Genomic DNA, 26,418 nt, shown 5'->3' with positions numbered 1-26,418 from the left:
CCAATGTCATTCTTCCGAGAAGTCGCCCGGCCATGTCGGGCCGCGAAGACATGCCGAGTCACTTCAAGGTACTTCTGGCCTCAAACAAGGCAATTCAGTCGGACTGCAAAGGTCTCTGCGCCTTTGACCGCGGAGGAAGTCCAAGGAGCGCATAAATACTGCGTTTCCCTTCTCTCGTATGCGACACCGAAACGATTGCTTGATCGATATCAAATTATACCGAGAGACCACAATGCTAACCTGAAGCTACAATCCTACTAGAAAATATGACCGTCCCTCCTATACCCTGAGCACCTTCATCCCACCTCACGCCCGATCCTTCTACATCGCCCTGCGCGCCCTAAACGTCTCCCTCTCCATGATCCCGGAGACCACCTCCTCACCCACAATCGGCCTAATGCGCCTACAATTCTGGCGCGACGCAGTCACGAAGATTCTCGCTGGTGCTCCACCCAAAGAACCTGTCGCGATCCTACTCGCCTCCGCCATCTCGGAGCTCAACGAGCGCACCCAAGGCCGTGCTAGCATCACCAAGGGCTGGCTAACCCGTTTGATCAATGCGCGGGAGCAGACACTCACCAACGATCCCTACCCGAACATTGCGGCCCTCGAGTCGTATGCTGAAAACACCTACTCCACGTTGATGTACCTGACGCTGGCGGCGCTGCCAATGACCTCGGTCACGGCGGATCATGTCGCATCGCATATCGGCAAGGCGGTTGGTATTGCGGCTGTTTTGCGAGGATTGCCCTTGGTTGCGTTTCCGCAGCCGTCGCCTCAGTCGCCCAGTGGGCCTCCCGGCATCGGTGGTGGAGCCAAACAGGGCGCGGTGATGCTGCCTCTGGATATCATGGCGCAACATGGTGTCAAGGAGGAAGAGGTGTTGCGACGGGGCGCCGAGGCTGAGGGGCTTCGTGATGCGGTGTTTGCTGTTGCTACGCGAGCGAGTGACCATTTGATTACTGTGGATCAAATGCTGAGCAATCTCCGTGCTGGAAAGGACGTTGGTCACGACTTTGAGCACGAGGGTGAGGAGGGTCATGATTATGATACTTCCGTGATCGGTGGACCTAAGGGCAATGAGACGCCCTTGGATGAGATCAACCGGGCATTTGGTGTCTTCATGCCTGCGATTGCCACACGTCTGTGGCTTGAGCGGCTGCAGCAGTACGACTTTGACGTTTTCCGTCCTGAGTTGCTCAGTGGAGATTGGAGGCTACCGTGGAAGGCTTACATGGCGTTCCGACGGAAGAACATTGAATGAGAAATTAGGGCATAGCCGTTGTATAATAAATGTACTAATAGATACAAGACCTGAAGGTCTCTTGTGCCAAGGCAAATGTACAAATGATAGAGAGGGCTTCTCTTCTTCAAACCACATGACATCGTAATAGCAAAGGACAAGCGAGGACAAGATGAGAATCACCTTTTCTTCCTCTCCCGCCTCTGCTTCCTGGAGCTAACAATGAGTCGTCTCTGCGCGAGCATGACGACATAACGTTGGATTTTATCACGCCTAAAAAAAGGGTCAATACCAATTGTATCTGATGTCAGGCGGGAAATCGGGCCTTACATGAGAAGCAGAGTTGTCACAAAGACGAAGGGAACAGCGATTTTCCAAAAGTATCTGTCAAACTATGTAAGGGTTTTATTCAAGTCAGAAGGGCCTTGCCAGAGAGACTTACGAGTCACTATGCTCGATGCCTGCAAAGTCTGTAAAGTTCATTCCAAAGTAACCCTGTAACTGTGATCAGCCAGTGTGATGGCAACATGAAATGAAAATATAAAACTCATACCGTTAAAAAGGTCATTGGAAGATACAGACAAGTGACAATGGTCAGCTGCTTCATGCTCTCATTCTGGTAGGCTCCGATAGTGTTGAAAATGAGATCAATCATGTTATCTGCGGCGCGCCGCATTTGATCATATCCCTCCACGATAGTGATACAATGATCGAGGACATCTCCGAGATAGGTATGACACATCGAGCTAATCGTGACACTCGAGCCTCCGAAGCTCTTTAGGTTGGGTGTAATAGTACCAATTGTGGCAGGAGGTGGTGGGAGGTCGAGTTCACCGGGGGTAGAAGTCGGACTGAACATCCCTTTTCGCAGGGCGCCAAAGCCTGGGGTACCAATAGGTTCAGATCGATGATCACGGAGTGCGTTGATCACTGCTACCATTGGCTGCATCGAATTTCGCAGCACCGCAATTTCAGATGTCAGGATATAGAGGCTTTTCGACTGGTCGATATCCGGATCAGTCAACACTTCGAGCTCGAGATCTCCGATTGCATCTTGATAGGCCATAGTGACTGGAATAGCAAGATCGATGACTGCATCAAGAATGGCTTGCAGAAGCATACTAGCATCGCATGACTGTCGGAGAATCGTCTCCGGTGAGCTCAGACGTCGGACAATAGGAGCCTCGATATCGTCCGCACTGTTTTCGAAGAACGATGTGACGGTGTTGTCAGCGTGTAGAAAAACGGAAACTTGCTCCAAAGTGACACAGAGTCCTTTCGAAGCCAGCACAGCGTGTCGTTCCATAAAATCAATTCGATCCTCATTCGGGCCACCACGGAATCGCTGCAGGGTTCTAGCTGTAGCGGCCCGAGGAGGAGCAACATTCCCAAACTGGGAGGCCCGTTTTGAAGTTGGTCGTCCTGGACCAGGACGAACGCTGGCCCCAACCGTCGCCTTCTCCTTTTGGTCCTTTGAGGGCGTTTTGGATCGGAAGATATCTTTCAGAGCCTCGAATATAAGACGTCGCTTGGTCAAACGTTTCATCGACACCGAGCTCTTGTCGCTCGCAACAGAGCTTTTACGCTCCTTGCCGCCCCATTCTTGCCCATTACCCTCGTCCTCCGAGTCACTGCTATCTGCCTCTTGCAGTTTCACCAGCTTCTGCAACGTTAGGGCGATAAAGGCGTGGTCTGAGTACCAATCGGCTTTTGTCCGATTGCTAGTGTGCACGATATCCTCGATCGCCAGTCGGTGGAGTCCCTTATGACTACCGACGCATTTGATCACGTCCCAGCTCAATCCATTCACATTGATCCACCGGCATTGTACCCAAGGCTCTCGCTCGCGAGAGAGGAATTGCGGGAGTGTCTCGTTGTCGAGCTCATATTGTCGCATTTCATGTTGGGAAAAGTCCACCACTGTAATCTCGCTCTCTCGCTGTAGGTCGCCCGGCACGTTCGACGCCCATTCCGAGCTGTATGGGGGCAGAGGTTTTGTGGGGTCGATACCCGGTTCTGTACCTGGCTGCCAATTGACTTCACTCAAAAATCCATCCGGATGGTACGATCGTGCAGTATTAGAGCGTCGCGCTCGGCGTTTGGCTGTATCGGTGGAGTTGACTCTGGCTGCCGCGGTGGTGAACGCGTCCGTAACGGACCCCTCCCTTCTCATGGGCGAGATCGGGGAGCTTGGCGATTGGGGACCAGCCTCAAGGTCCACCACTTGAAGGGTATCTGGTTGGGGGGCGCGCTGCGCATAGTCGACGGAGTGGATGCTCATGGTGACGGAGGATCGGTCGAGTGCCGTGTTGTGAAGTCGGGATAGGGTGTCCTCATCGGTCTCGACAGACCAGGCCCTTTGGCACAGACAGGGCACGCTAGAGGTAGTGATACATCAATGGAGAGGCGATACAATATTGAAATGCGCGTGCAACGACACGGTTAATCGTGGGCGGGAAACATGTCGGAGGTGGTTGCGGGGAAATGACGTTAGGGGGAGGGAAAGTTGGACAGGACTCGGGATCGTCGCCCACTGCAACTGGTGTGCTTTGGAGTTGGATTCGAATTTGCCCGTGCTTGTTGCTTCCTCGTGTCTGAAGAAAAGATGTGCGAATGGGCGAATGGGGGGGGGGGATTGCAAGGAGGAAAGACTAATCAGCCTGCGGTCCCAAAAATGCAGCGCATCAGCCGCTGGCCGTTCGGGTCCAGCATGTGCCAGTGGTTCTCAACCAGTGGTCCTTATTCTGGGCCAGCCCGGAGATTCGACTCAGGTCCGATCTATACGATTCACATTGAATTTGCTATCAATCTGATAATCTGCAATATATGACAGAGACGTCGGGGGGCCAATTCCTGCCTGCAGTAGTCGGGGCTAAATCGCTTAACCCACACCATTGCGTTGGTCTGATTTGCTCAATGACTCGGGCAGCTCCAGGCAGTAGTTGGCACCAGCATGCTCATTGACCAATGACGAGCCGCTAATTGGTTAGTCGGCGAGGCTTCAGGCCTGGAGAGCCGCAATATCAAGGACAATGAGGAGGAGTGCCAAGGTCACTGTTATGAGACGATGATAGTAGCCAGACCAGTCATCAATCCGTGAAAAATCTGAAGACTGTTAAGAACGGTAGAGATTGCTTTGATCATTTATTCTGCCTGATATACCTATCAAGGATAATATTGGAGAGTAGAGTAGAAATTGTATCCTGCGCCAGATGATCGCAAGTTCAAGGTTTCAGTCCATCTCTGCGGCAACGGGAAACTCAGTAGAAGCGAGGTATGCACAGAGCCATACCTAGCGAGAATAGAGAGTCTATATCATAGTAGTGAAAAGGTACGAATTTTTTTGGGCTGATAAATAGGAAATTAGATAAAATTCCTCGTGCAAGCCCGTCCAGGTGAAGTACATGGCCTGGATTTGAGGAGGAAGAGCCCGTCCGTGACTCCAGACAAAGTATAGTTCAGACCCCGAGTGTAAATCTACGCTCAACGTGTGCTTCCTCTAGACCCATCTGGATTGTTCTAAATCCCTGCGCAAGTCACATTAAACACTGATCTAATTCGTAATCACATTGACCACCCCTGCTTGCACCATTTTAGTGGCTTCTTTGCAGAAATGACGAGAAAGCATCGCCATGAAGCGCGCTTAGCACGCCATTCCACTGGCAGCTTTTCGAGGAAAGCTGGGCGCGACCACGACTAGATTATTCTCGTTTTAGATACTTGAAAGAGTAATTCTTTAAAACTAGTTTGGTATAGTGGAACTGAATTTGCATCTTTACACCCAACCGATCTCGGCCGATATTTCTGAAGGTCGTGTAGAACCTTTGATAAGTAGCGTAGCTAGAACATTGGCATTGGAATTATCGTTCCCGTCAGCTTTATTCTTTCACTTTATTCAATTTCAAAAGTCATGTCTCAGATATCTCCCCCTTTATCGCAAGGCGTGGGATATGGGGTTGTGATTGGAGTCGGTTTGGCCTTTGCGGCAGGTAAGGTCGTAGATATATGATCCTTGAGAAAGATACTAAACAAACAAAGGAATGATGGTGGTTACCAATACGTTGAAGAAAACAGTTGGCGAAGATAATTCAAAGGCGGAAACGTATGTTTAACTACGCACCTGGTACAGGATTTCATCTGATCGCGACTAGATTCATCGTTGCCAATCGGTCAGTTGGTACCGGTTTAGTCGCCTCGGCGGTTGTCTCGGTAAGTTTCAATGGCAGCTACATTATATCAATTCTGACTCCTTAATAGTCGTGGCTTTGGAGCACAGCTTTACTAAGTGCCGTATTGGTGGCCTACCAATACGGCATTAGTGGACCCTTCTGGTATGGTGCTGGGTGTTCACCCATGATCGTCTGTTTCGCATATCTCGGAACAGTCTGCAAGAGGCGTGTTCCGAGTGCGCATACCGTTTTGGAGATCATCAAGATTCGATATGGTCAGTATTATTCTTGTTCTTGAACACTATTCGGTCTGACTATATAACTCAGGGACACTGGCTCACCTGAGATTTACCTTTTTGGCGGTGGTAAACAACCTTTTCAATACCATCAATATGATTCTCGGGGCTTCGTCAGCCATCACATATTTGTAAGTTGGCCTATAAGGCTCAACCGGTATTTACGAGAGAGTTAACAAAGAAAGGACTGGGATGCATATTATGGCATCTACATTTTTAGGGTTCAGCTCATGGCACTACAAAATCGCTCGTGACACTACATGACAAATCCACACTAGTCCTAATTAGGAATTAGATCTTCCCATCACCAAATGGTACATCCGACATCTACATAATATATGCCAAGCTCTTATGTATGTATATTTCTATACATGAGCGCTTCTCGCGCATACCCTCGCTGTCGCCGCCTACATATGATGAAATCACGTGACCGCTTTTGTTTACCTCCATACCCCTACATACCAACCACCACAACTATCTACCTACCTACCTACCACCCATCACCCTTTTCTACTAGTAAGTCCACCAATCTACCCTTCTCCCACTACCCTTTCTTCTATTCACGATGGCCCTCCTACCACCACCCAATAACTGGCTAATCAAGGTCGAATCCAGTAAGGAAGCCCGCAAGATCCTTAACGAATTTGCCGCTAAGCAAGGGTACGCCATCACTACCGCCCATTCGAACGATTGGTCAGTTCGCCTACACTGTGACCGCAGCGGGCAGCCTAGAAAGCATGCAAATCGGAAGACTACCCGCCGGTCTCCGGTCTCTCGGCGTTGTGGTTGCCACTTCTCTGCCTACCTAGCTAGGCACCCAGAGGGCTGGCTTCTTACCGTTAACGAGGGATCTCATAGTGGGCACGTTGCCTCTGAACCAGCTACACATCCTATCCACCGCCGCCGGCAGCTAAAGGATCTCGAAGAGAGGATAATCAGCATGTTTATGCTGATGTATACGAATACGGAGATCATCAATATTCTACGCCAAGAAGGAGCCTTCGGTGCGCAACCGGCTGACCTGGAGGACCCCTATAAGGCCCTAATACGACTGAATGGAAGAGACATCAAGAACCTTCGTCATCGCGCGCGGTTACGATTACTAAAGGGCCGCTCACCTACTACGGCACTGCTTATGGGCCTACCAGGTTGGGATATCTCGTGGAAGAAGGCAAGTGTGGATTCGAACCAGGTCCTACATGTCTTCTGTGCATCTCATTCAGGCCTTGAAATCCTTGCCCGATTTCCCTCTTTACTCTGGATTGATGCCACATATAAAACCAATCTCTTCAAGATGCCAATGGTTAATATAGTAGGCAAAGCAGCTACCGGACAGACCTTCTTCGTGGCATGCGCCTTTGTCTCTAATGAGAAGGAGGAGTCCTACCAGTGGGTATTAGAGACCCTTCGGGATCTCCTATACTCCCGTTCAATCCCTCCTCCCATCACTATATTTTCGGATGATGCAGAGAGTCTCCTAGCTGCTATGGCAACGGTATTTCCTACTACTATCTCTTTACTCTGCATATGGCATATCCAGAAGAATATTGAGAAGAGGTTAAGACCGATGATTGCTCAGCATCTTCTAGTCTACCATGAGAGGAAGGGGGATATCCGAGAGGAAATCAACGAGCGTTGGAACGGCGCTAAGGGTCTCTTTAATCAAGTCATCTTCGCACCTACACTGGCTGAGATGGAGACTGCTTGGGAAAGCTTTAAAGAGGAATTCAAACACGAGGTTTTTGCAGAGGCAGTACAATATATCTCGGACCAATGGATGAAAGATGGTATTAAGCAACGCTTCCTTCGCTGCCATACCAATCAACACCTTCACTTTGGAGAGACCTCATCCTCGCGGGTAGAGAGTGCCCATGCTTACCTAAAGCGATTTATCCGTTCGTCGATTGGAGACCTTCTGACCGTTATGTGCCGAGTTCAAACCGCGGTCAGTACACGCCATATTACCGTTAATCAAGCGATTAAGGAAGAACGCCAGAAACTGCCAGATAACCTTCTTAAACCCTTATTCCGCGGAGTCCTCAATTGGGTGGCTATCTCAGGCCTACAACTAGTTGCTAGGCAACTAGTTGCATATGAGAAGAAAGAGATCAAGTTGGCTGATTGTACCCACTACCATCGGCAGGCGCTTGGAATACCGTGTCTCCACGAGATTATGACGGCAATTGAAGGCAAGAAAGCTCTCACGAGGGATCAATTCCACCGGCAATGGTGGCTCCTGACTTCAATCGAAGACGACTACCAGCCACTTGATATAGAGAATGTGCTTCAAATCGAGGATCCAGTGATTGCGAAAGCGGCAGGCCGCCCCCGTGGGCGAGCAAATCATACTCGAAAGGACCCTCGGGTAGTGGCTATCAAGGAGGTTGGCGATGTCTCCTCCACCAAGAAATCAACCATCAAGAAATCAACCATCAAGAAATCAACCATCAAGAAATCAACCATCAAGAAATCAACCATCAAGAAATCAACCATCAAGAAATCAACCCGCCAATCGGCCCGATTAGCTCGATCGACCAAGCGAGATCCTTCTGGATTTGAGATTGTGAGGAAGCGTACGGCGCAGGCAGGAAGGAAAGGGCGTGCAGGTCGATCGAATAGGCGATGAGATAGGTGAAATCGATCTAGATCAACAGTGTGTTAGCTTCCAAATTAGGAAATTGTATCTTCTTCGAAATCTCTGCGGATTTGAGCGATTTGGGTAGTTAAAAGGGCCGTTGGGAGAGGGTGTCAGGGAGGGGGGTGGTAGGTAGATAGTTGTGGTGGTTGGTATGTAGGGGTATGGAGGTAAACAAAAGCGGTCACGTGATTTCATCATATGTAGGCGGCGACAGCGAGGGTATGCGCGAGAAGCGCTCATGTATAGAAATATACATACATAAGAGCTTGGCATATATTATGTAGATGTCGGATGTACCATTTGGTGATGGGAAGATCTAATTCCTAATTAGGACTAGTGTGGATTTGTCATGTAGTGTCACGAGCGATTTTGTAGTGCCATGAGCTGAACCCCATTTTTATTACCGCTCGGAGTCGTTATCTATACTCTGACAGGAGGTATCAAAGCTACGTATGAATTAGCCTGTTCCCCTTGATGGGCGCACGAAGCTGACTGTATTGTAGATTCTTGACGGACTATATACACACTTTCATCATTCTAATTCTGTGCTGCTACGTGACCCTTAAAGCCTTGACCAGCCCAGAGGTTGGCTCTATCGGAGGGCTCTATGATCTTGTCGTTGCAGCTCAGCCGAATCACAGTGTGGATGGAAACTACCAAGGATCACTTTTGACTATGACATCCCAACAGGGGATTTTCTTCGCAATTATACTGTTGGTGTCGAACTTTGGGGCCGTCATTGTTGGTACTTCCTCCTACTGAGACCATCGTGAACTGAGACTGACTCTGTATAGATGGACACCGGGTACTTCACAAAAGCCTTCGCCGCATCTCCAGAAGGTGTGGTTCCAGGCTATGTGATTGGAGGAATATCGTATTTCAGTATACCTTGGGCTCTTGGAACTGTGATGGGCATGGTCGCACTTGGCCTGGAGACTACAAAAGCGTTCCCCACATACCCCAGAGTGAGTTCAGTCGGTCAATAGAACATGTTCAGGAAGCTGACGGTCAATTTTCAGATGATGACTAGCACAGAAGTGACAAATGGACTGGCATTGCCGTATGCTGCAATCGCAGTAGCAGGCAAAGGAGGCGCAGTGGCTACACTTTTGATGACCTTCATGGCGGTCACTTCTACACTGTCAGCACAGGTAATCGCCGTATCTTCTATCGTTGCTTTCGATGGCTACCGGACCTATTTCAACAAGAGTGCAACAAACAAGGAAGTTATCCTGTGGAGCAGAATTGGTGTGGTTCTATTTGGTCTCGTTGCAGCAGGTCTTACCGCTCTATTTCACTATGTTGGAATTGATATGGGCTGGACACTTTACATGATTGGTAAGCTCTGAAAAGACCCTGGTCTACTAACTAATATTTACTGACTAAATCATTCAGGAGTGATCACTTGCCCTGGCATCTTTCCCCTCATTCTCTCTATTCTCTGGAGAAAGCAGAGCCGACTGGCAGTCATTGCATCCGCCTATCTCGGTCTTCTGACGGGCCTCGCTGTCTGGCTTGGAACAGCTCATCGATTCTATGGCTCTGTTACAGTGTCTTCCACTGGACAGACACTTCCATGCATGTATGGTACCGTTGCATCTGCATTCAGCCCTTTGCTATACTCTGTGATTATCACATTATTTAGCCCGGAGGACTTTAACTGGACGTCATTGAGCAAGTCTAGTCTGGCTGTCTCTGAGCTGGATGGGACCTCTGAGGATACTGTTGAGACAGAAACAGGAAAGAAACCCCGGATCACTGAAACCAGCGAAGATCAAGACGATACTTCTGAGGCCACCCAAAAAAGGTGGTCAAGATATGCGCTATTCTGGGCCATTGCTACCTTCCTGGGCCATTGGGTTCTCTGGCCGCTTCCCATGTATGCGGCGAAATTCATTTTCAGCAAAGGAGTAAGTGACTTCCGAATCAAGAAGCTGAATAATTTGCTAACAATTACTAGCTCTTTATTGCGTGGATTGTGGTTGCCGAGATCTGGCTGTGGGTTACCTTACTGACAGTCGGCTTTTATCCTCTGTGGAATGGACGCCATAAAATACTTCTTATCGCGCGGAGCATTACTACTGGTGCATAGAAATTTGCTATGAAATCGGCTGCCTAATGTGAATTCAAAGAAATACAGGTACATAGACCTCGGACCTGACTACGATCAATCCATGGACATTGAACGCCCGTAATGGATATGGAAAGAAAAAGGAATCTATTTCACATATCTCTATTTCATAATTCTATCTCATACTAACCACAGTCTATTCATCTGACCTCTTCGCTTAGAATTGCACCAAATCCTTGACTTGGACGACCTGCCCAGTACGAATAGCCTTGTTCGCGGCAATACCAGTCAAGATCGACATGGCCCCATCCACATGCGAGGCAGCACGATGCAGCCTATCAGAAGCTGGGGTACCAAATAGGTCATTGAGCAAGACAGGGTCTCCGCCACCATGGCCACCTTCTCCTTCCTCGATGGGAACCTCGTAAGGTGGTGCGAACATAGGATGCACGTTGATCTTCGTATGAGCCACGGCACCCTCTTGAGCTTGTTCACCACCAGCATTGACGTAAGATTGTTCCAAAACGTCCATTTCCAAGCGACCCTTGGTACCGTTGAAGCTGACTCGGAATCCCTCCCAAGGGCAGTAGGCGACGAGGCTGTATGTCAGGATCGCTCCGGATTGATAGCTGACCAAGACACCCATGGTGTCCTCAATGTTGATTCCGTCACCGAATACACTTTGATCTCGATAATACCCATCTTCATGCTCTGCGTCAAGATACATAGCCTTGAGCTGAGGGTGATCTTCCATGTGGAGAGCAAATGGGTCGTCTGCTGCGGCAGGACTGCCGTGCGCACGACAGTAGAATTTAGTCTCTCCACGAAGCTCGGCATTTTCTTTGCCATAAAATTTCAAATCACCCTGCGCAAAGACAGTCGCGGGACGACTCCCTAGCCAAAAGTTGACCAGATCGAAGTGGTGCGTAGACTTGTGTACCAGAAGCCCTCCGCTGTTGCGCTTGTCTCGGTGCCAGCGACGGAAGTAATCGGCTCCGTGTTGAGTGTTGAGCAGCCATTCGAAGTGAACAGACGTAACTCTTCCAATGGTATCATCCATCAACAGCTCTCGAACCTTGGTGTTGTGCGGCGCATATCGATAGTTGAAGGTAACGCGTAGTTGCCGATTCGTGGCTTTGACAGCATCAAGGATCATCTGGCATTTGATCTCATCCACCGTCATAGGCTTTTCACTGAGAACATTGCATCCTAATTCCATTGCCCGGATAATGTATTGGTGATGAGCTCGATCAATCGTCGTAACAATGATTGTATCGGGCTTTGTTTCTTCAACCATTCGGTCGAAATCAACCGCTTTGAAGGTCGGTAAAGGTGATAGACCTAGCTCTTGTACTCGAACATTGGCGACATTCATGCGAGTTTGGTTGGTATCGCAGAATGCGACAAGCGTTGCTGTATCCTTGAAGTCACGAACAATTGCGCTGTAGAAGAACGAGGCGCGGCCTCCAGTGCCCACGACGGCATATCTGGTTGGAGCCATCTTCAATCTCAACAAATTTCCAGGTCAATATTATTGATGTTTCAAAAGATTGAAAGTCACAAATAAAGAATTCCTTTCCCTCTGGTAAGTCAAACTCTTTTTTTGACGATGCCTCGCGTCGCCCTCGGCTTACTGTTGGTCACGCTGTACCCCTCACAAACCTAGAAAAGATCTACCCCGCGAAAGTGAGTGGCTTACAATTTTTCCATCAATTAGATACCCTATTTGACACGGACTAGCTTTGATACTCCCCGGGGTCCAGGCTTCACCCCCAAAGAGGCAATAGATTGAACCCCCGCTCGAAGTATGGTTTCGGGGCTACGGGTCAATGAAAACCGACGCTATCTTCGCCATAATTTTGGGATCATTCCGTGGCTTTTTGGGCTGTAAGGCCATAGCTGTGGGCTGTAAGAGTAATATTACGCCTTTCACTTGGCGAGAAGCTTGGTTGGATGTTCTATATGCGATGTACATATTCGATTGAAAGATTTGAGGTAAGGATAGGATACTGCCTATGCCCGAGCATTTTCCGTACAAAGGCGATAATTCATCTAATAAGAGTATCTAGAGCAATCTAAATTGATAATACATGCTAGTTGTCTATTTCAAGAATTTCCCGATGCTCGCCAGGTTGGAGATCGCAGATACCCCATACCGAGCAGCTTCATTCGTTGTAATCCATGGCGCTTCTTCCCCCTCTGAGAAATATTCAGGAGCCGTACATTTTATGGCACTCCAATCATGGTCTGCCGTATACCCATCGGTGTTGAAAAATTGCTCCCACGCAGCATGTGCCAGCTTTTCATCATCTTGTTCAACCGCTGCAAAGGCCGTAAGAGTCGAGTGACTTTGCCGCCATGTTGCATGGGATGGGAATTTGAACCCAAATTCTTCGCGCTGGACGTCTGGGCCCCCGTTGTAAGCTCGACAGTATGCAAGCCACACATTCATAAATCTTCCAACGGTATCCGGAACCTCTTCTCGAGCAAAATGGAAGAGTTCGGCGATGATCTCTGGGAACCCAAACAGCATAGATAGATGAGAGATGGCATACTCTGGTGTCGGGGGAGGGCACTCTCGCACCTCTCCACTGGTTGGGTTCAGGAGGATTGCGTTATTCCCAATTCCATGTTTGAGTCCAGAAATACCGTCAAGTAGTTTGATAAGGAGGTCCCTGTAGTGGACCCATCCCTCTGAGCGTCGCTCCCATGCCGTGAGCCAAGCTGCGATAAGGGCTCCGCAGTCCAGACCAATGTTTGTCATGGCAAACCTTTCGGGGATACCGGCATGCTCTTGGACTTTGCGATGTGAGTCCAGCACTAGCAAGGTATTTTGACAATCCTGGAGCTCTGAAATCAAATCACCGGTGCGCTCATCCCCGGTCAAGTAGAAGTAAATCCGGCGATAAAGCACATTGGAAATACGGAGCTGCTTCGAGCTGTCGCTGAAATGCTGAACACCGTGTCGAGTGCCGAACCCTCTGAATTTTCCAGAGTGATAGACATCAACTTCTCCGGTGTGTCGAGTCATCGCTTCCGCCATTTTGAACACCTCGGCTCGTCCGGTCTGGAGGAAGTAAAGCCACAGCCACAGGTCCGTCGAGAGCTCGGAGTTGTCCCACGCAAATCCACCGACATCGTATCTCCAAGCGTGTCGATATGGATCATAGGTATGCTGCACATCTCCGTGGTCCCAGAATCCGTACCAGCGATGCTGCTCAACCTGTCCATGGTAATAATTGAACAAAAGGGAAAGCTTGCCCTCGATCTCGGCCTGTTGGCGTGATGGTTTCAATCCCAAGGTCTGAGAATCGGGGGCCCAGCATCCAGCAAACGCGCCCGAGGACTGCATGTGCTCTGCAGTGGCAATCAAGCGAGGTGACTCACGAACCAATGACGAGAAGGAACTGAAGTCTTCATTCGACGGGGTATGAAGGAATGGTCTCAAAAAGAGCTGATTGGTCCTTCCAATACCATTCGCGGAGACGAATCCCGGCTCAAAATCCTCGTAAGTCACATCAAGAGCTTGCAGTTGCTTTTCGTAGGTATCGAGATCAAGTCCATCGTGATACGGAGATGTATCCAGAGGCTCTGCAAGTGGTGAATATAGCCACACAGTGACAGAGCCTTCCTCGGTGGTCAAGTGGTTCAAGTCAAGCTGTGTGGGATACCGCTCCCAAAAGTCGGACATGCCAACTGCAAGACCTCCGGTGGAAGCTGATCCAACGTATGCAGTTCCATCGGCGCGTCCACCACCAGTGACTTTGACCCAGGAGCAGCCCGGCTTTGTCCGCTTCTTGATGGTGAAGCCATCGGAAGAAAGCTGGGCGAGGGAATACGAGTCCCATGATGGGATATACGACAGCCCATTGGCGAGTTTTGTTCTAGTCCACTCGGCTTCTTGTAGGATGACTTCTCGTCCCGCTGTTTGATCCGTTCGATTTGCAACGGTTGGACCATGCCGTAATCCTGAAAGACCCTGCACCTCCTCTTTCAGAACGCCTCCACTGGACCCGCCCAGTCTCACGTGGCGATTGTGTAGTTCGGTTTTCCCAAGTGGAACATTGAACCGTAAGCCGAGGGACGTGATAGCTTTGTCTGAATCTAGATCGTGGACGAACGAATGGAGGACTCTAATCGAAGAGCTGTGAGAGTAAACATAGAATCGAATGTCGAAGGGGAGATGGGCGCTGCCATTACCATCTTCCACCACACCAGATACTTTGATCAGAGCTCGGCTGGGGGTGGAGTTCTCCACATTCACCGTCTCCACTCGAGTTCTGTACTCTTTCTCATTGATAGATGCGACCACCGTGGCCCCAGAGCAAATTGGTTGCCCTTGAATATCGAGGTGCTCGAGGATTGATGAGCTGCCAGGTGCAGCAAACCTCAGATACAGCCCAGTTGGGGAAGTCACCGATAGTGATGACTCCTGCTGTCCAATCGTGATGCTGCCAGTGGGTTTGGGTGGATGCGACACGCCTTTGACCGTGTACTCCTCAGCATAGTCAATATTACCACTAACCGAATGAGCAGTCCATCTAAGAGAGCCATCGGCCCAATAGGCGAGTTCACGCGAATCAATAGGCCATTGGGCATCCTTCGCTTCGATCACAAATCCCTGACCTGGCTGGTACAGGCCCCGCGGCCACGGCATTCCAAACGAAACGCCATCCGACAGGGCGTGGGGGCCATTCCCCATCAGCCAGCGTAAATTAGCCGGAGACATCGCTGCGAACAAAGGGAAATTCGGTTCAATAATTGTGGAGAGACTTGTGATCCTTCGTGGCGTTTGGTGGCGCTTGGGCCTCGTGAATCAAGCAATGCGGGACAAGACAGCCAAGCGTGGGCCAAGACAAGGGGGGAGATGGATATGCGGAAGTTTGGTGGTGGTCGGTTCAAGCCAGAAAAAGTTGGGTAGTTATACAAATCGTATCACGCCATTGGAGCGGGGGTAAGGAAGCGAGAGAGGGTCAGCATCGCAAGTCCTTGTCTTACCATTCCAACGGTAATCCGGCATCGTGAGGAAATAAACTAAACTAGCGCTCGTCTGTGACTCGTGGCATACGATTGTGCAGCTACTCGGTGCAGCTGATAGCGATCAGACACGCTAAATTTCGGCCTATTCCTGCCCGAATCGATAGGGATATGTCTCAATTTCGGTCGATAATTGGCCCGTTCTTACGGCTAAACCAGGGTGTTGACCCCAGAAAGTCAATCTCCATGTGGTCTGGGGATGCGGAGTAAATTAGTGGAGAGTGTGGAACCGTCGCCTACAAAGAGACCCAGCTATTCCCTGGAATGCGGGGAGTCAACATTCAATCCTCTTTGATTTTCATTTGACTTGGGCCTCTTCTTCCCATCCTCATCACCTATCGAGATGGCCGAACATCAGGAGGACATCTATAACCAGGCCACCACAAGGGTGATTCGTGAAAAGGACGAGGAGACATTTGAGAATGTCGACGATACTCTCAAGGGCGCCCAGAGGGCTACCGCCGATGAACATGGAATGAGCCTTCGAGAGGGTATTCGCAAGTACCCCAAGGCTGTTTTCTGGTCGGTTTGGTTCTCCTCGGCCCTGATCATGGAAGGCTTTGATCACGCTTTCGTCAGTGGTTTCTTTTCCTTCCCTGCATTCCAAGAACACTACGGTACACTGCAGAAGGATGGAACCTATCAAGTTCCTGCAACTATGCAGTCCGCCATTAGCAACGGTGTCAATGCCGGAGAGATCATCGGTCTTCTGCTCAATGGTATCCTCGCCGATTATCTTGGTTACCGTTGGGTTATGATTGCCTGCCTCTTCCTCATGATGGCTTTCATCTTCCTACAGTTCTTCGCCACCAGCATCTACATGTATCTCGGTGCTGAAATCCTTCTCGGTTTACCATGGGGTGTCTTCCAAACACTCACCACTACATATGCGGCTGAAGTTTGTCCGAACGTCCTGCGACCGTATTTGACAATGCTGGTGTCTCTTTGCTGGAGTATTGGTTACCTACTTGGAACTGGTGTCCTGCGTGCATTCCTGTCCTCGACCGGCCAGTGGGCGTATCGCATTCCCTTTGCGCTGCAGTGGATCCTTCCTATCCCTCTTGCGATTGGTATCTACCTGGCCCCAGAATCTCCTTGGTGGCTTATTCGTAAGGGTCGCACCGAGGATGCTGGCAAGGTCCTCCGTCGACTGCGGGCAAAGGATAGCCCGGAGGATGAGATTGAAGATACCGTGGCCATGATGGTCCAGACTGTCCGGATCGAGAACGAAATGAAGGCCACTAGCACCTACTGGGACCTGTTCAAGGGTGTCAACCTGCGTCGTACTGAGATCACCGTCTTCACCTACCTCATCCAGGAGCTGTGTGCTCCCCTTGTTGCCTATATCGTTTACTTCCTCGAGCAGGCCGGTCTTGATCCAAGTACCTCATTCGACTTTGGCATGGGAGAATACTCTCTGGCTATTCTGGGTGTCTTTGTCGCATGGTTCTTCGTGCCTCGAACCGGTCGGCGCACCTTGTTGCTCAGTGGTACGGCTTTCATGACTGCTACAACATTCGTGGTCGGCTTCTTGGGTCTTCCAAGCCTCACGACACACCCGAACATCGGTTATGGAATTGGCGCCATTCTTCTTGTGGAATACTTTGTGTTCTTTATCACCATCGGTCCTATCATCTACACTATTGTGACTGAAATTCCGTCCAACTTCCTCCGAAACAAGAGTGTTGTCCTTGCTCGTGCTGTTTACAATGTTGCCGTTCTTGTTTACGGTCAACTTGTGCCGCATATGATGCAAAAGGCGTCTTGGAACTGGGGAGCAAAGTCTGGGTTCTTCTACGGATCTATCATGGGTCTTGGTTTGATCTGGGCATACTTCCGTCTCCCTGAGACTAAGGACCGCACCTTTGCTGAAATGGATATTTTGTTCAAGAACGAGGTTAAGGCACGAGACTTTGCGAAGACCAAGGTGGATATTGCAAGTGAGACTGTGTCTCAGGACTAATGAGGATGTCATATAACTAGTTTTTAGTCGTTATTACCAGGTCCAAGCAATATCAATATTCGCTTTCGTCCGTTGAAATCTCGTGGTGTTACAATGATAGAGATTGATGATAGAGAGGAAATATAGGGAGTAATGAAAGAGAGTAATGCTCTGCACATATGATTTTTAGTATTTCCTCTTCGATTCATCCAAAACGAGAGAACATCTAATTTTTACCATGTCTCAGAATATGGTCGCAGGTCTAACTCGTGAGTAAAAGAAGTTCTTGGCTGGGTGTGCAAAAACCAGTAAGACTCGGCTATCTATGAGAAGTCAGTGGACGAGCATAGGTCGTCGTCAAGCTTTAGTTAACTCACCCATTCTGGATCGATCTTGGAGTCGGCAATATCTTGACTGTATCCCCTTGTCTTCTCAGTGTCAATAATGCCGTCAATGATAGCATGGGAGACATGAACACCCTTGGGCCCGAATTCACGTGCAAGAGATTGTGACATGGCACGAATTCCGAATTTGCTCATCGCGAAGCCAGAAAGTCCCGAACCTCCTTTAAGCGCTGCCGTGGCACCTGGATGAAATACTTAGCAGCGCAATAGCAATAGCAGTACTGTCGGCGCAACCAACCTGTAAATATCAACGTGGGCGGATACTGCGCTTCCTTCGCATCCAACATAAAAGGAAGCGTTGCCTGCGCGAAATTGAAAGCACCCTTGATAGAGGGCTCAAGGCTACCCAGAAACTCCTCCGAGCTTTGCTCCAAGAACGGCTTCCGCACGAACTTGCTGGCAACGTTGTAGACTGCTGCCGCAATACTGATATCAGAGCCAAAATGAGCTTTGACTTGGTCCATAGTCGCTGTCATGCCCGAGGCGCTTGTCACATCGGTTGGAATGCTGATTGCTGAACCTCCGTTTTCCTTGATCTCCCTTGTGACAGGATCTAAAGACTGCTGCGACCGAGCCAGTAAAACTACTGGATAAGCCTGCGCAAAGCGACGGGCAACGGCACTGCCTGTACCCGGGCCAACGCCAGCAATGATCGCGATTAATTTTGGCATGGTGAAATATTGCAATATGCTTAAGAGCCCATACTGGATCTCCCTGGGAGCAGCACCGCTGATTTATATGCCTCTCTACGATGATATCATCATTCCATCGAGTGAGTAACTATGGTCTGTGCGCACTTAGCATTGCTTCGAGTAAGCTTACATGAGGTGTCTAAAGCTCTTGTTTAGAACCTCTAATCATGGTAAACGGAGCTTCGGAGGACCGAACCGCGATCTTTAGTAATTGGGGTTATGAGCAGGGGTGGCAGCGCTAAGTGAATAATGGATCGGGCTTGAAATAAACGCCGAGATTACTCACGATTTCAGATCTCGGGTCACCCTTTTTGAATATTTACTGGACATATCTAGAGTCCTTGAAAGGCGTTGACAGTAGATTTACAAGTTCAATCCTTGGCTGAATACCAAAATCCTCACATCAATCCTAATTTGAAAGATAACTCGAGAGAGATATTGCCTATTATGCTACTCAGGAAGACAATTCGAATGGAAGACTGTCGACAAGATCTTCTCATGGAATGAAGTGAAAGCTAGCTAGTAGCAGAAGGTATATCGGGCTTTCTTTGGTCTCTTAACTCGAATCTTCAAAATACTACTGCCTGTCTCACTGCTTTGACTTTGATTGAATGCATAATTATGAATTCTTTCAATAAGAAACATCAATTGTCATCCATTTACACCCTACCACCACTAAAATATATCTTTCAACCCGCTTGTGTTCATCTTTGCTTTGTCTCTTCGTTATCAAATTTGCCATCGAAGCTGCTATTTCCGTTACTATTTCGCCCAAGCCTCGTCAATTGGGACTACCCGTATCGGTATAGGAACTCGGTACTTCTAGACCCTAGTAACTAGCATTTGTAGACCTTGATGCCCGAGGCACAAATTCACTTGGGGCGGGGATGCGGATCGCGGCCGCAGTGGGGCCAGTTCCGGGGGAAATGATTGGCTCGTGGAGAAAGTTGTTGCGACTGTCCCAGCTTGGCGATGTACACTCCTCAATTCTCCCAGGGACCCTGGGTTGCACTCGCTTTTTATCCTGTCCAGCCCGCAATAATAGCCATTGAGAATAAACCCTACTATACCTAACTCTCAGGTATTATTTCATTATGACTGAACCCAGAAACAATAAAAGGGCTCGCTATGATGAGGACGTCAACGGCGATGATGTCCGCTTGAATTCCGCGGCTGAAGGCTTCTTTGAAGCCCTGTGTGAGTTGAGTGCTCCTAAGGTCATCATGCTTTCGCTAACCTCACTTTCAAAGCCGAGGCTGGAGTTACGCATTGTTTTGTCAATCTGTGAGTCGTTCATGCACCGACGGCAAGAAAAGACATGTCTGACAATGTAAACAGGGGGAGTGACCATCCTGCCATGCTCGAGGCTATGATCAAAGCGAAACAAGGTCGGTTCCAAAAGATTCCTATGATCCAACTATCTCTAATATTGGCATAGAAAACTCAACCACGTTTCCCAACATCATCACCTGCCCTTCAGAATTGGTCGCGCTCTCGGCTGCACTGGGTTATGCCCAGGTCACTGGAATTCCCGTATGAATCATCTCTTGTATGCAAATTTTCTTTCCACTAACTGACCGATCTACACCAGCAATGCGTGCTTGTTCATGTTGACTGCGGTACCTTGGCATTGGGCCAGTCTATCCATAATGCATCGGTCGGTCGAGTGCCGGTTCTGTGCTTTGCTGGACTCAGCCCTTTCACCCAAAGAGGTGAACTTACGGGCTCAAGAACAGAGTACGAGACTCAAAGTCTAGTCATATTCAGAAGCTAACATTGCTCAAGGTTTATCCATTGGTTGCAAGATGTGCCTGATCAGGCGGCAATTCTCCGCCAATATTGCCGGTATTCCGGGGAAATCAAGACAGGGCGCAACATCAAGGAGATGGTCAACAGAGCCTTGCAATTTTCCATGTCTGATCCTAAGGGCCCAACGTATCTTATGGCTGCGAGAGAGGTGCTGGAAGAGGTATGTTTTTCAGCTTTGGATTTGAACGAAACAACACTTTGCTCACACCGAATTTCCAGAAAGTGGACCGGAAGTTCCTCGAAGAAGAAACACTGACGCCTATCACGCCTAGTTCCCTACCCGAGCCAGGTAAGATATTTGACCTTGAGTCTGTGCAAGCTTCTAACAAGTTACAGAGGTTGAGTTGATTGCGAAAACCCTAATGAGCGCAAAGCGACCTCTTGTTATCACCGGTTATCTGGGCCGAAACCGTAACGCGCCTCCTCTGTTGGAAGAGCTCTGCGACAAGCTGCCTATCGGTGTCGTCGAGATGGTTGGGTCTGACTTTTGCATCAGAAGCGACCATGAAGCCTATCTAGGCGTGACTGTTACTACACACCCTGCAGTTCTAGAAGCCGATGTAATCCTGATCTTGGATTGTGATGTGCCATGGATTCCCACTGCAGGCAAACCTCAAAAAGGCACGAATTTACCCTCAACATTTCGAGTATCCGCTAACTGACGGACTAAAGGAACCAAAATATTCCATCTCGATGTTGATCCGCTCAAGCAGCAAATGCCATGTAAGTCTTGTTAGGCCTTGACTTAGTATGTTGCTAATAATTCATAATCAGTGTTCTCGATCAACGCTATACGCAGGATCAAAGTCAGCTGCGAGCTTGCCCTTAAGCAGCTCAACACCTTCTTGGATCAGCAAGCCCTGAACAGAGCGGACTATGCTGTCCAGTTCGAGGCTCGCGCCACTCGTTACGCTACATGGCGGGAGGAGCTTCGCAGCTTGCAGTCCCCACCTGAAGATGGTGTGATTAGCGTCCCGTATCTTACATCTCGTCTGCGACAGCACGTTCCCCAAGACACGACCTTTGTCATGGAGGCTGTCACCAATGCTGGATTATTGATTCATCACCTGAACTTGGTCATGGTAGGCCGTCGTCCTTACCCGTAATATCGGCAGAACTAACACTATACCGTAGCCTGGAAGCCTCGTTGGCAGTGGTGCGGGTGGTCTCGGTTGGGGTGGTGGTGCCACTCTAGGAGTGAAATTAGCACAGCCAAATTCTTTTGTTTGCGGAATGTGTGTAAACCCCTATCCAATATATGGACAGTATACTAATCCACTACCAGAGTCGGAGACGGAACATACCTTTTCTCGCAGATGGAAAGCGTCTATTGGATCGCCCGCCGCTATGATGTTCCATTCCTGATGATTGTCTTGAACAACGGAGGCTGGAACGCGCCTAAAGTGTCTGCCCTTCTAGTCCATAAGGATGGACTGGCGTCAAAGTCCAATAGGAAAGGTTTGTCAACTCGTTAACTTTAGTCAATCAGGACATCTGTGCGGAGACTGACAATCCTTTATCCAGATCTAAACATCTCCTTCGAGCCATCCCCTGACTATCCAGGGATTGCTGCGGCTGCTGGTAACGCCTGGGGTGCTACAGTGAAGGTGCAAAGCGAATTGGATCAAGCCTTGCAAGAGGGAACTAGAATTGTTCAAGAGGGCAGATGTGCTGTCATTGAGGTTGCGTAAGTGAGAAGAGCCTTATGTCTCAGGCGAATGCTAACCCAGTGTGATAGTGTGCCTTCGATGTGGAAGGAGACTTGAAACCAGTATAGAAACCCGAGATATGGAGGTCCAACAAGCAGTTGTCTTGTTGGTAGTAGATACTGTTACTGTACGCCAAGACTTGAGATGAATGTGCATTTTGTACATTATCGTCACACTATAGGTAACATCTTCGACGCCGTCCCAATGCTAGTCCCTGATGCAATCCACGTAAGAGCATAAAACATACAGCCAGCCCAATATTCAAACATGAGAGGGTAAAAAGTGATTAGGTACACAAAGAGAAAGGGAAAAGGGGCTGAAAGAAAATATAAAGAAAGAAAGTAAAGGAGAGGGTGGAGTAAAGCGGATTAGAGCTAAGCACGAGCAGAAGGCCGAGGCTTCCAAGAAGACCGGTACATGCCAACCTGATGTTGATGCTTGCCATTTCCGTTCGAGGATGGTCGAGGGTTTCGGAAGTCAGGGTATAAGCCAGATTCCATGTCCATCAGCACTGCGCGCTGGGGCTCCGCAGACACCCAGCCGTTGGATTTACCTTTGGCTTTTGAGGGCGAAGAGCGGGTTGTGGTGGGCTTGCCGGCACTAGCAGCCTGGGCTTTCTCTCTGATAATCTCACGGAGCTCCTTGTCATCCTTTGTGATTTGAGCTTTGATAAACGCGAGATCGTTGGATGCCTGCAGGGTAGACATGACCGACTCCCGCGGTATATAGTCATATTTTTCAGGATTGGGAGGAGATCTAGGGGTGATAGAAGGGTCCAAGAAGGCAGCATCATTCTTGTCCAGCAGTTTGGAGATATCCAGAGTCTCCCCATGAGGAATTTTGTGAGGATGTGAAGGTGTGATGCAGTCCATGTCGACCTCTTTCCGCAGGACGTGGTCAATATCGACAGCGGAGAAGTACGCACAAGACTGAGGGAGGTCGTCGATGCCAACTTGCTGTGAGAAGATAGCACGTGTCCAAACGTTGGCGATCTGGAGTGCAAGAGCAGCCCGGTACTTGTCTTCATCCTTCACTAGATAGCGAATCTCGTCATGAACAGTAATAGACAGGCGGGCCTGGATGTTGAACCGTCGAATGAGATAATCCATGCCCACGATGAGAAGGTGAAGATAGTCAACACCTGACGATTGGATAGCCCAGTTAATGCGAGAAGTCATGAAGCTTCCCTTGTTGATGAACCGGCGCATAAGAGCTTCAGTGATCCCAGCGCCGAGTGCCGGGGTTCTCGGCCGTTCCTGATCGGCAAACTCTTCGAGCTTGTTGAACACGAATGATTCAGTGCCACCTCGCCAGAATGGGGTTTCGCTCAGGGCTCGGCGTGAGGTACGCGTGCCCTTGGTCTCCTTATAAAGGTTGGCTGCAGTCTCCTGTGTTTGCCTCTCGGTCAAGGAAGGGTTGAACTGGCGTAGGAGCGTCGCCGCGAACTTGACGCCTGCTCCATAGATTCGACCGTAGTTGAAGACTTTAGCGTCATTACGCGAGATGCCCAGAATCGAGGCACTGCGGGAATGCAAATCGGTCCCTGCAGCCTTGGAGCCTTCCAACGTCATGAAGCCAATCGCGTTACCCCCGTGCAACTGGAACGGAGCGTCTCCAACAAGGCTGGCGATCCACAACTCTTGAGAATCAACATCCGCGCCAACAAAAACATGACCTGGAGGGGCCTTGATCATCGCCTTCAGCTCGGACCCAACCCGATTGGCCTTTGCATTGCTTGCAGTGAGCCAGGTATTCTCCACGGCACGGCGGGTGATGGTACCCATGGGGATGACCTGGGGTAGAATGAAACCTAGCCGATTTTCGGTCGGATCTTGTGCGGAGCCACTCTTTTGGATTTGATCTTCATAAACCACCATCTGACCCATGATTCGGTCTCTCGCGCTGATCCAATAAGAGCACGAGGCGTTCATGTCCAAGGCCTCCTTAGCAAGCTCGAATTGAGAAGACAGGATTCCACGCTCAAAGTACTGCATGTAGCCCTTCCCCAAAGGATTGGTGCACCGAGCCTGCGGGCCATCCTTGTGAGGGATCTTGAAGTAAGTGTTCTTTCGATCGTCGCGTAGCTGCAAGTTCTTCTCCTCGGCCATGTCACATACAACAACCGGTTGGTTCTCGTATTTCTTGACTTGGTCACGAGGAACCCGGAAAGTCCACCCATACTTGTCAGACCAAACAAGCGGGTAACCATCCCAAGACAGCTTGAGCAGGATAGGAGCAATCCTTGTGCGGACGGTGAGATTGATGTCGGCATTGCTAGAAGGGAAAAGATCCTTGTACCACTTGGGCATGCCTGGTTTCTTTTGCCTAGCAGCAGGACGGGGAGGGTCGCCCTTTTTCTTGCCCTTGACCATTTTGATCTCCTGGCCAGACCAGTCCAGCTGCTGTAGCCAGGGATCACTCGTGTACACGTCGGGTTGAGCTTTCACCTCCAAAGCTCCGTCGCATAGCTCGAGGAGTTTTCGTTGGACTTCGTCGAGTCGTTTGTGGTAGGTCTCTTCAGCTTGGGTGAGATATTCTTGCCAGGTCTGATTCACAGGAAGAATGACTGAGGAGAGATGGCGAAGGGCTCCAAAACTGACGGGATGAGGGCAAGTCTCCAAGAAGTTAGGAAAGACTTTCCTGAAGACCCGATGGGTAATTGCAACGTCGGCAGCGCAGTAGTCGACTAGTTCGTCCAACTTTGTGAGAAGCGTTTCCCGATCAAGCTCGCCGAAAAAGTCTCTTTGAGCCTTGTCTATCGTGACATCGCAATGAAACTTGGCGACATCCCGTAAGGAGTTGACTGAGCTCCTTCCCACCCAAAGCTCCTCTTCCTCTTCTCTGAGCATGTTGTTCTCAAGCAACGCCGCCAATTCCACGGAATTTTGCTCGCTCGCAATCTTGTCCCTCAAATCTTTGTTCTTCTTATGACGCATCCAAGTTGGTCTTTGCTGCGAACACATGCCGTTTACGGCGACGTGGAGCGACATTGTATCAAGGAAAAAGTTACGAGTCTGTTTCATGTCGTACTCCTCCAAGACTCGGGCACGGTCATAACCGATGTTATGTCCAACGACAATTCTTGGCTGCGAAGGGTCTCCCAAGGGAATCAACTGCACCTTTTCTTCCGATTCTCCCAAAAGCCAAGGGGATAACCATGCATACCAAGCTGTCGGGCTCACCGCACAAGCCATGACCGCAAAAGGATTATCCTTGTACATGACCTCGGTATCAAAGGTCAGCATTTCCTCGTTGGGCGCATCCACGGGCTCCGATGAGCCGTCCGAATTATATTTTGTCCATCCACTGCGCGTGACCCACTTGCGCGGTTTTGTCGGGCAGCTAAGAGCTGCAAAGGCTTTGGCATTTGTCAAATATGGTTCCGATGCGTCCATTCCAAGCTTGTGAAAGTGTTCGTCAAGTGTCTGGCCATGGAGAGGCGGTAGATCAAAGGCGATCGGCTCGGCTCCGGTCTGAGATTTGCCAAGAAGGTCATGTCTGGCTAGGTGATCTTTTGAGAGGGCAACGAGTTCGGGATCGGGAACCCGACCCTTGTTTGGGAAAATCTGAGGATGGACATAGTCGCTGAGATGCTGAACGCCGATCTCATTGAACCTAGGTAAAGCGGGAACTGTGCCTGGTTAGTCTGGCCGATCTTGAGAAATTTGACTCTGGTTGCGACAATGCTAGCGCCAACGACCTACCAGAAAGAGAGCGTTTCTGGGTTGTCTCATCGTTTGCTGGCGTGGAATATAGCCTTCCGCGCCCACGTATAGGCAAAAGCCATTTCTGTGTGTGGACAACCGGTACTGGGCGCAATTTCAGGCGCGCCGACCTCACAACACCCCTGGAATAAGGAGTGTAGGAGGGATTCCAAAATAACATCATACGGTAGCTGAATTTGCACGTTTCAAGTCATGGTAGCTCGTGCGACTGCAGCCTGGTCGAACCCTGCGCTTGGTATTCAGGATAGATTGATGGCGTAGAGTGATCGTGGAGCTGTTTCCATATCAGTTGCCTATCGCGGTATCTGAGCGTCATGCAGGAGGCGGAAGAAATGTGCTGCCGATAGCGTTGACCGCCTTCCTCTTTAAAGTGGCTTATCGCTAATCGATAACAACTCATGCCGCCATGGCCATTTTGCCATCCATCATTCTTGTACCTTTGTCAACTGCCTTGATCCCTCGTCTTTCACGATTCTTTGTTTCTGTTTGCCGCTAGTGCGCTGCTTATATCGTGACTATATTGTTTCTAGGTCTTTCCAAAAAATCTGGACCTTATTCTACCCTATGTTTAACAAGAGACAGCCTCGCCAGACTCCATTGCCCTGTGGAAAGCGCCCAATCGACAGACCCAGTTGCACTTGCTTGTTAGGTTCCTCCCCAAGATGAGTCGACGGGTTTCTATC

General features: G+C 49.5%; 8 protein-coding genes across 8 annotated transcripts; 3 read left to right on the top strand and 5 right to left on the bottom strand.

The window, feature by feature from the left end:
* Positions 1 to 3: 3 nt before the first annotated feature.
* Positions 4 to 1,264, top strand: N7496_006833 (uncharacterized protein; the record flags this gene model as incomplete). The annotated part of the gene is made up of 2 exons (XM_056699762.1): positions 4 to 176; positions 262 to 1,264. The coding sequence occupies 2 exons, from the start codon at positions 4 to 6 to the stop codon at positions 1,262 to 1,264; spliced, it is 1,176 nt and encodes a 391-aa protein (XP_056555175.1).
* Positions 1,265 to 1,422: 158 nt separating this feature from the next.
* On the bottom strand, positions 1,423 to 3,524 carry N7496_006832 (putative CorA family metal ion transporter; the record flags this gene model as incomplete). Its single annotated transcript, XM_056699761.1, has 4 exons — positions 1,423 to 1,516; positions 1,574 to 1,627; positions 1,686 to 1,738; positions 1,797 to 3,524. 4 exons carry the CDS (start codon positions 3,522 to 3,524, stop codon positions 1,423 to 1,425), a joined length of 1,929 nt encoding a protein of 642 aa, XP_056555174.1.
* Positions 3,525 to 5,153: 1,629 nt separating this feature from the next.
* N7496_006831 (sodium:solute symporter family protein) lies at positions 5,154 to 10,438 on the top strand (the record flags this gene model as incomplete). Its single annotated transcript, XM_056699760.1, has 10 exons — positions 5,154 to 5,232; positions 5,282 to 5,345; positions 5,395 to 5,452; positions 5,501 to 5,687; positions 5,740 to 5,839; positions 8,850 to 9,087; positions 9,141 to 9,311; positions 9,366 to 9,684; positions 9,742 to 10,256; positions 10,307 to 10,438. 10 exons carry the CDS (start codon positions 5,154 to 5,156, stop codon positions 10,436 to 10,438), a joined length of 1,863 nt encoding a protein of 620 aa, XP_056555173.1.
* Positions 10,439 to 10,634: 196 nt separating this feature from the next.
* On the bottom strand, positions 10,635 to 11,918 carry N7496_006830 (Gfo/Idh/MocA family oxidoreductase; the record flags this gene model as incomplete). The annotated part of the gene is made up of 1 exon (XM_056699759.1): positions 10,635 to 11,918. The coding sequence occupies one exon, from the start codon at positions 11,916 to 11,918 to the stop codon at positions 10,635 to 10,637; it is 1,284 nt and encodes a 427-aa protein (XP_056555172.1).
* Positions 11,919 to 12,518: 600 nt separating this feature from the next.
* N7496_006829 (polysaccharide lyase family 26 protein) lies at positions 12,519 to 15,146 on the bottom strand (the record flags this gene model as incomplete). Its single annotated transcript, XM_056699758.1, has 1 exon — positions 12,519 to 15,146. The coding sequence occupies one exon, from the start codon at positions 15,144 to 15,146 to the stop codon at positions 12,519 to 12,521; it is 2,628 nt and encodes an 875-aa protein (XP_056555171.1).
* Positions 15,147 to 17,629: 2,483 nt separating this feature from the next.
* Positions 17,630 to 18,471, bottom strand: N7496_006828 (uncharacterized protein; the record flags this gene model as incomplete). Its single annotated transcript, XM_056699757.1, has 3 exons — positions 17,630 to 17,719; positions 17,774 to 17,982; positions 18,039 to 18,471. 3 exons carry the CDS (start codon positions 18,469 to 18,471, stop codon positions 17,630 to 17,632), a joined length of 732 nt encoding a protein of 243 aa, XP_056555170.1.
* A 1,115-nt stretch (positions 18,472 to 19,586) lies between these two features.
* Positions 19,587 to 22,067, top strand: N7496_006827 (uncharacterized protein; the record flags this gene model as incomplete). Its single annotated transcript, XM_056699756.1, has 14 exons — positions 19,587 to 19,689; positions 19,743 to 19,776; positions 19,831 to 19,880; positions 19,931 to 20,025; positions 20,084 to 20,229; positions 20,278 to 20,461; positions 20,521 to 20,590; positions 20,638 to 20,922; positions 20,974 to 21,024; positions 21,076 to 21,383; positions 21,436 to 21,536; positions 21,587 to 21,759; positions 21,826 to 21,988; positions 22,040 to 22,067. The coding sequence occupies 14 exons, from the start codon at positions 19,587 to 19,589 to the stop codon at positions 22,065 to 22,067; spliced, it is 1,791 nt and encodes a 596-aa protein (XP_056555169.1).
* A 317-nt stretch (positions 22,068 to 22,384) lies between these two features.
* N7496_006826 (DNA-directed DNA polymerase gamma MIP1) lies at positions 22,385 to 25,898 on the bottom strand (the record flags this gene model as incomplete). Its single annotated transcript, XM_056699755.1, has 2 exons — positions 22,385 to 25,641; positions 25,715 to 25,898. The coding sequence occupies 2 exons, from the start codon at positions 25,896 to 25,898 to the stop codon at positions 22,385 to 22,387; spliced, it is 3,441 nt and encodes a 1,146-aa protein (XP_056555168.1).
* Between the last annotated feature and the right edge of the window lie 520 nt (positions 25,899 to 26,418).

This window comes from Penicillium cataractarum (assembly GCF_028827025.1).
Source record: "Penicillium cataractarum strain IBT 29864 chromosome Unknown utg000005l, whole genome shotgun sequence".
NCBI classification, from domain to species: domain Eukaryota; kingdom Fungi; phylum Ascomycota; class Eurotiomycetes; order Eurotiales; family Aspergillaceae; genus Penicillium; species Penicillium cataractarum.
Note: the sequence above shows the minus strand (reverse complement) of the source record. Positions and strands in the feature narration are given on the sequence as shown.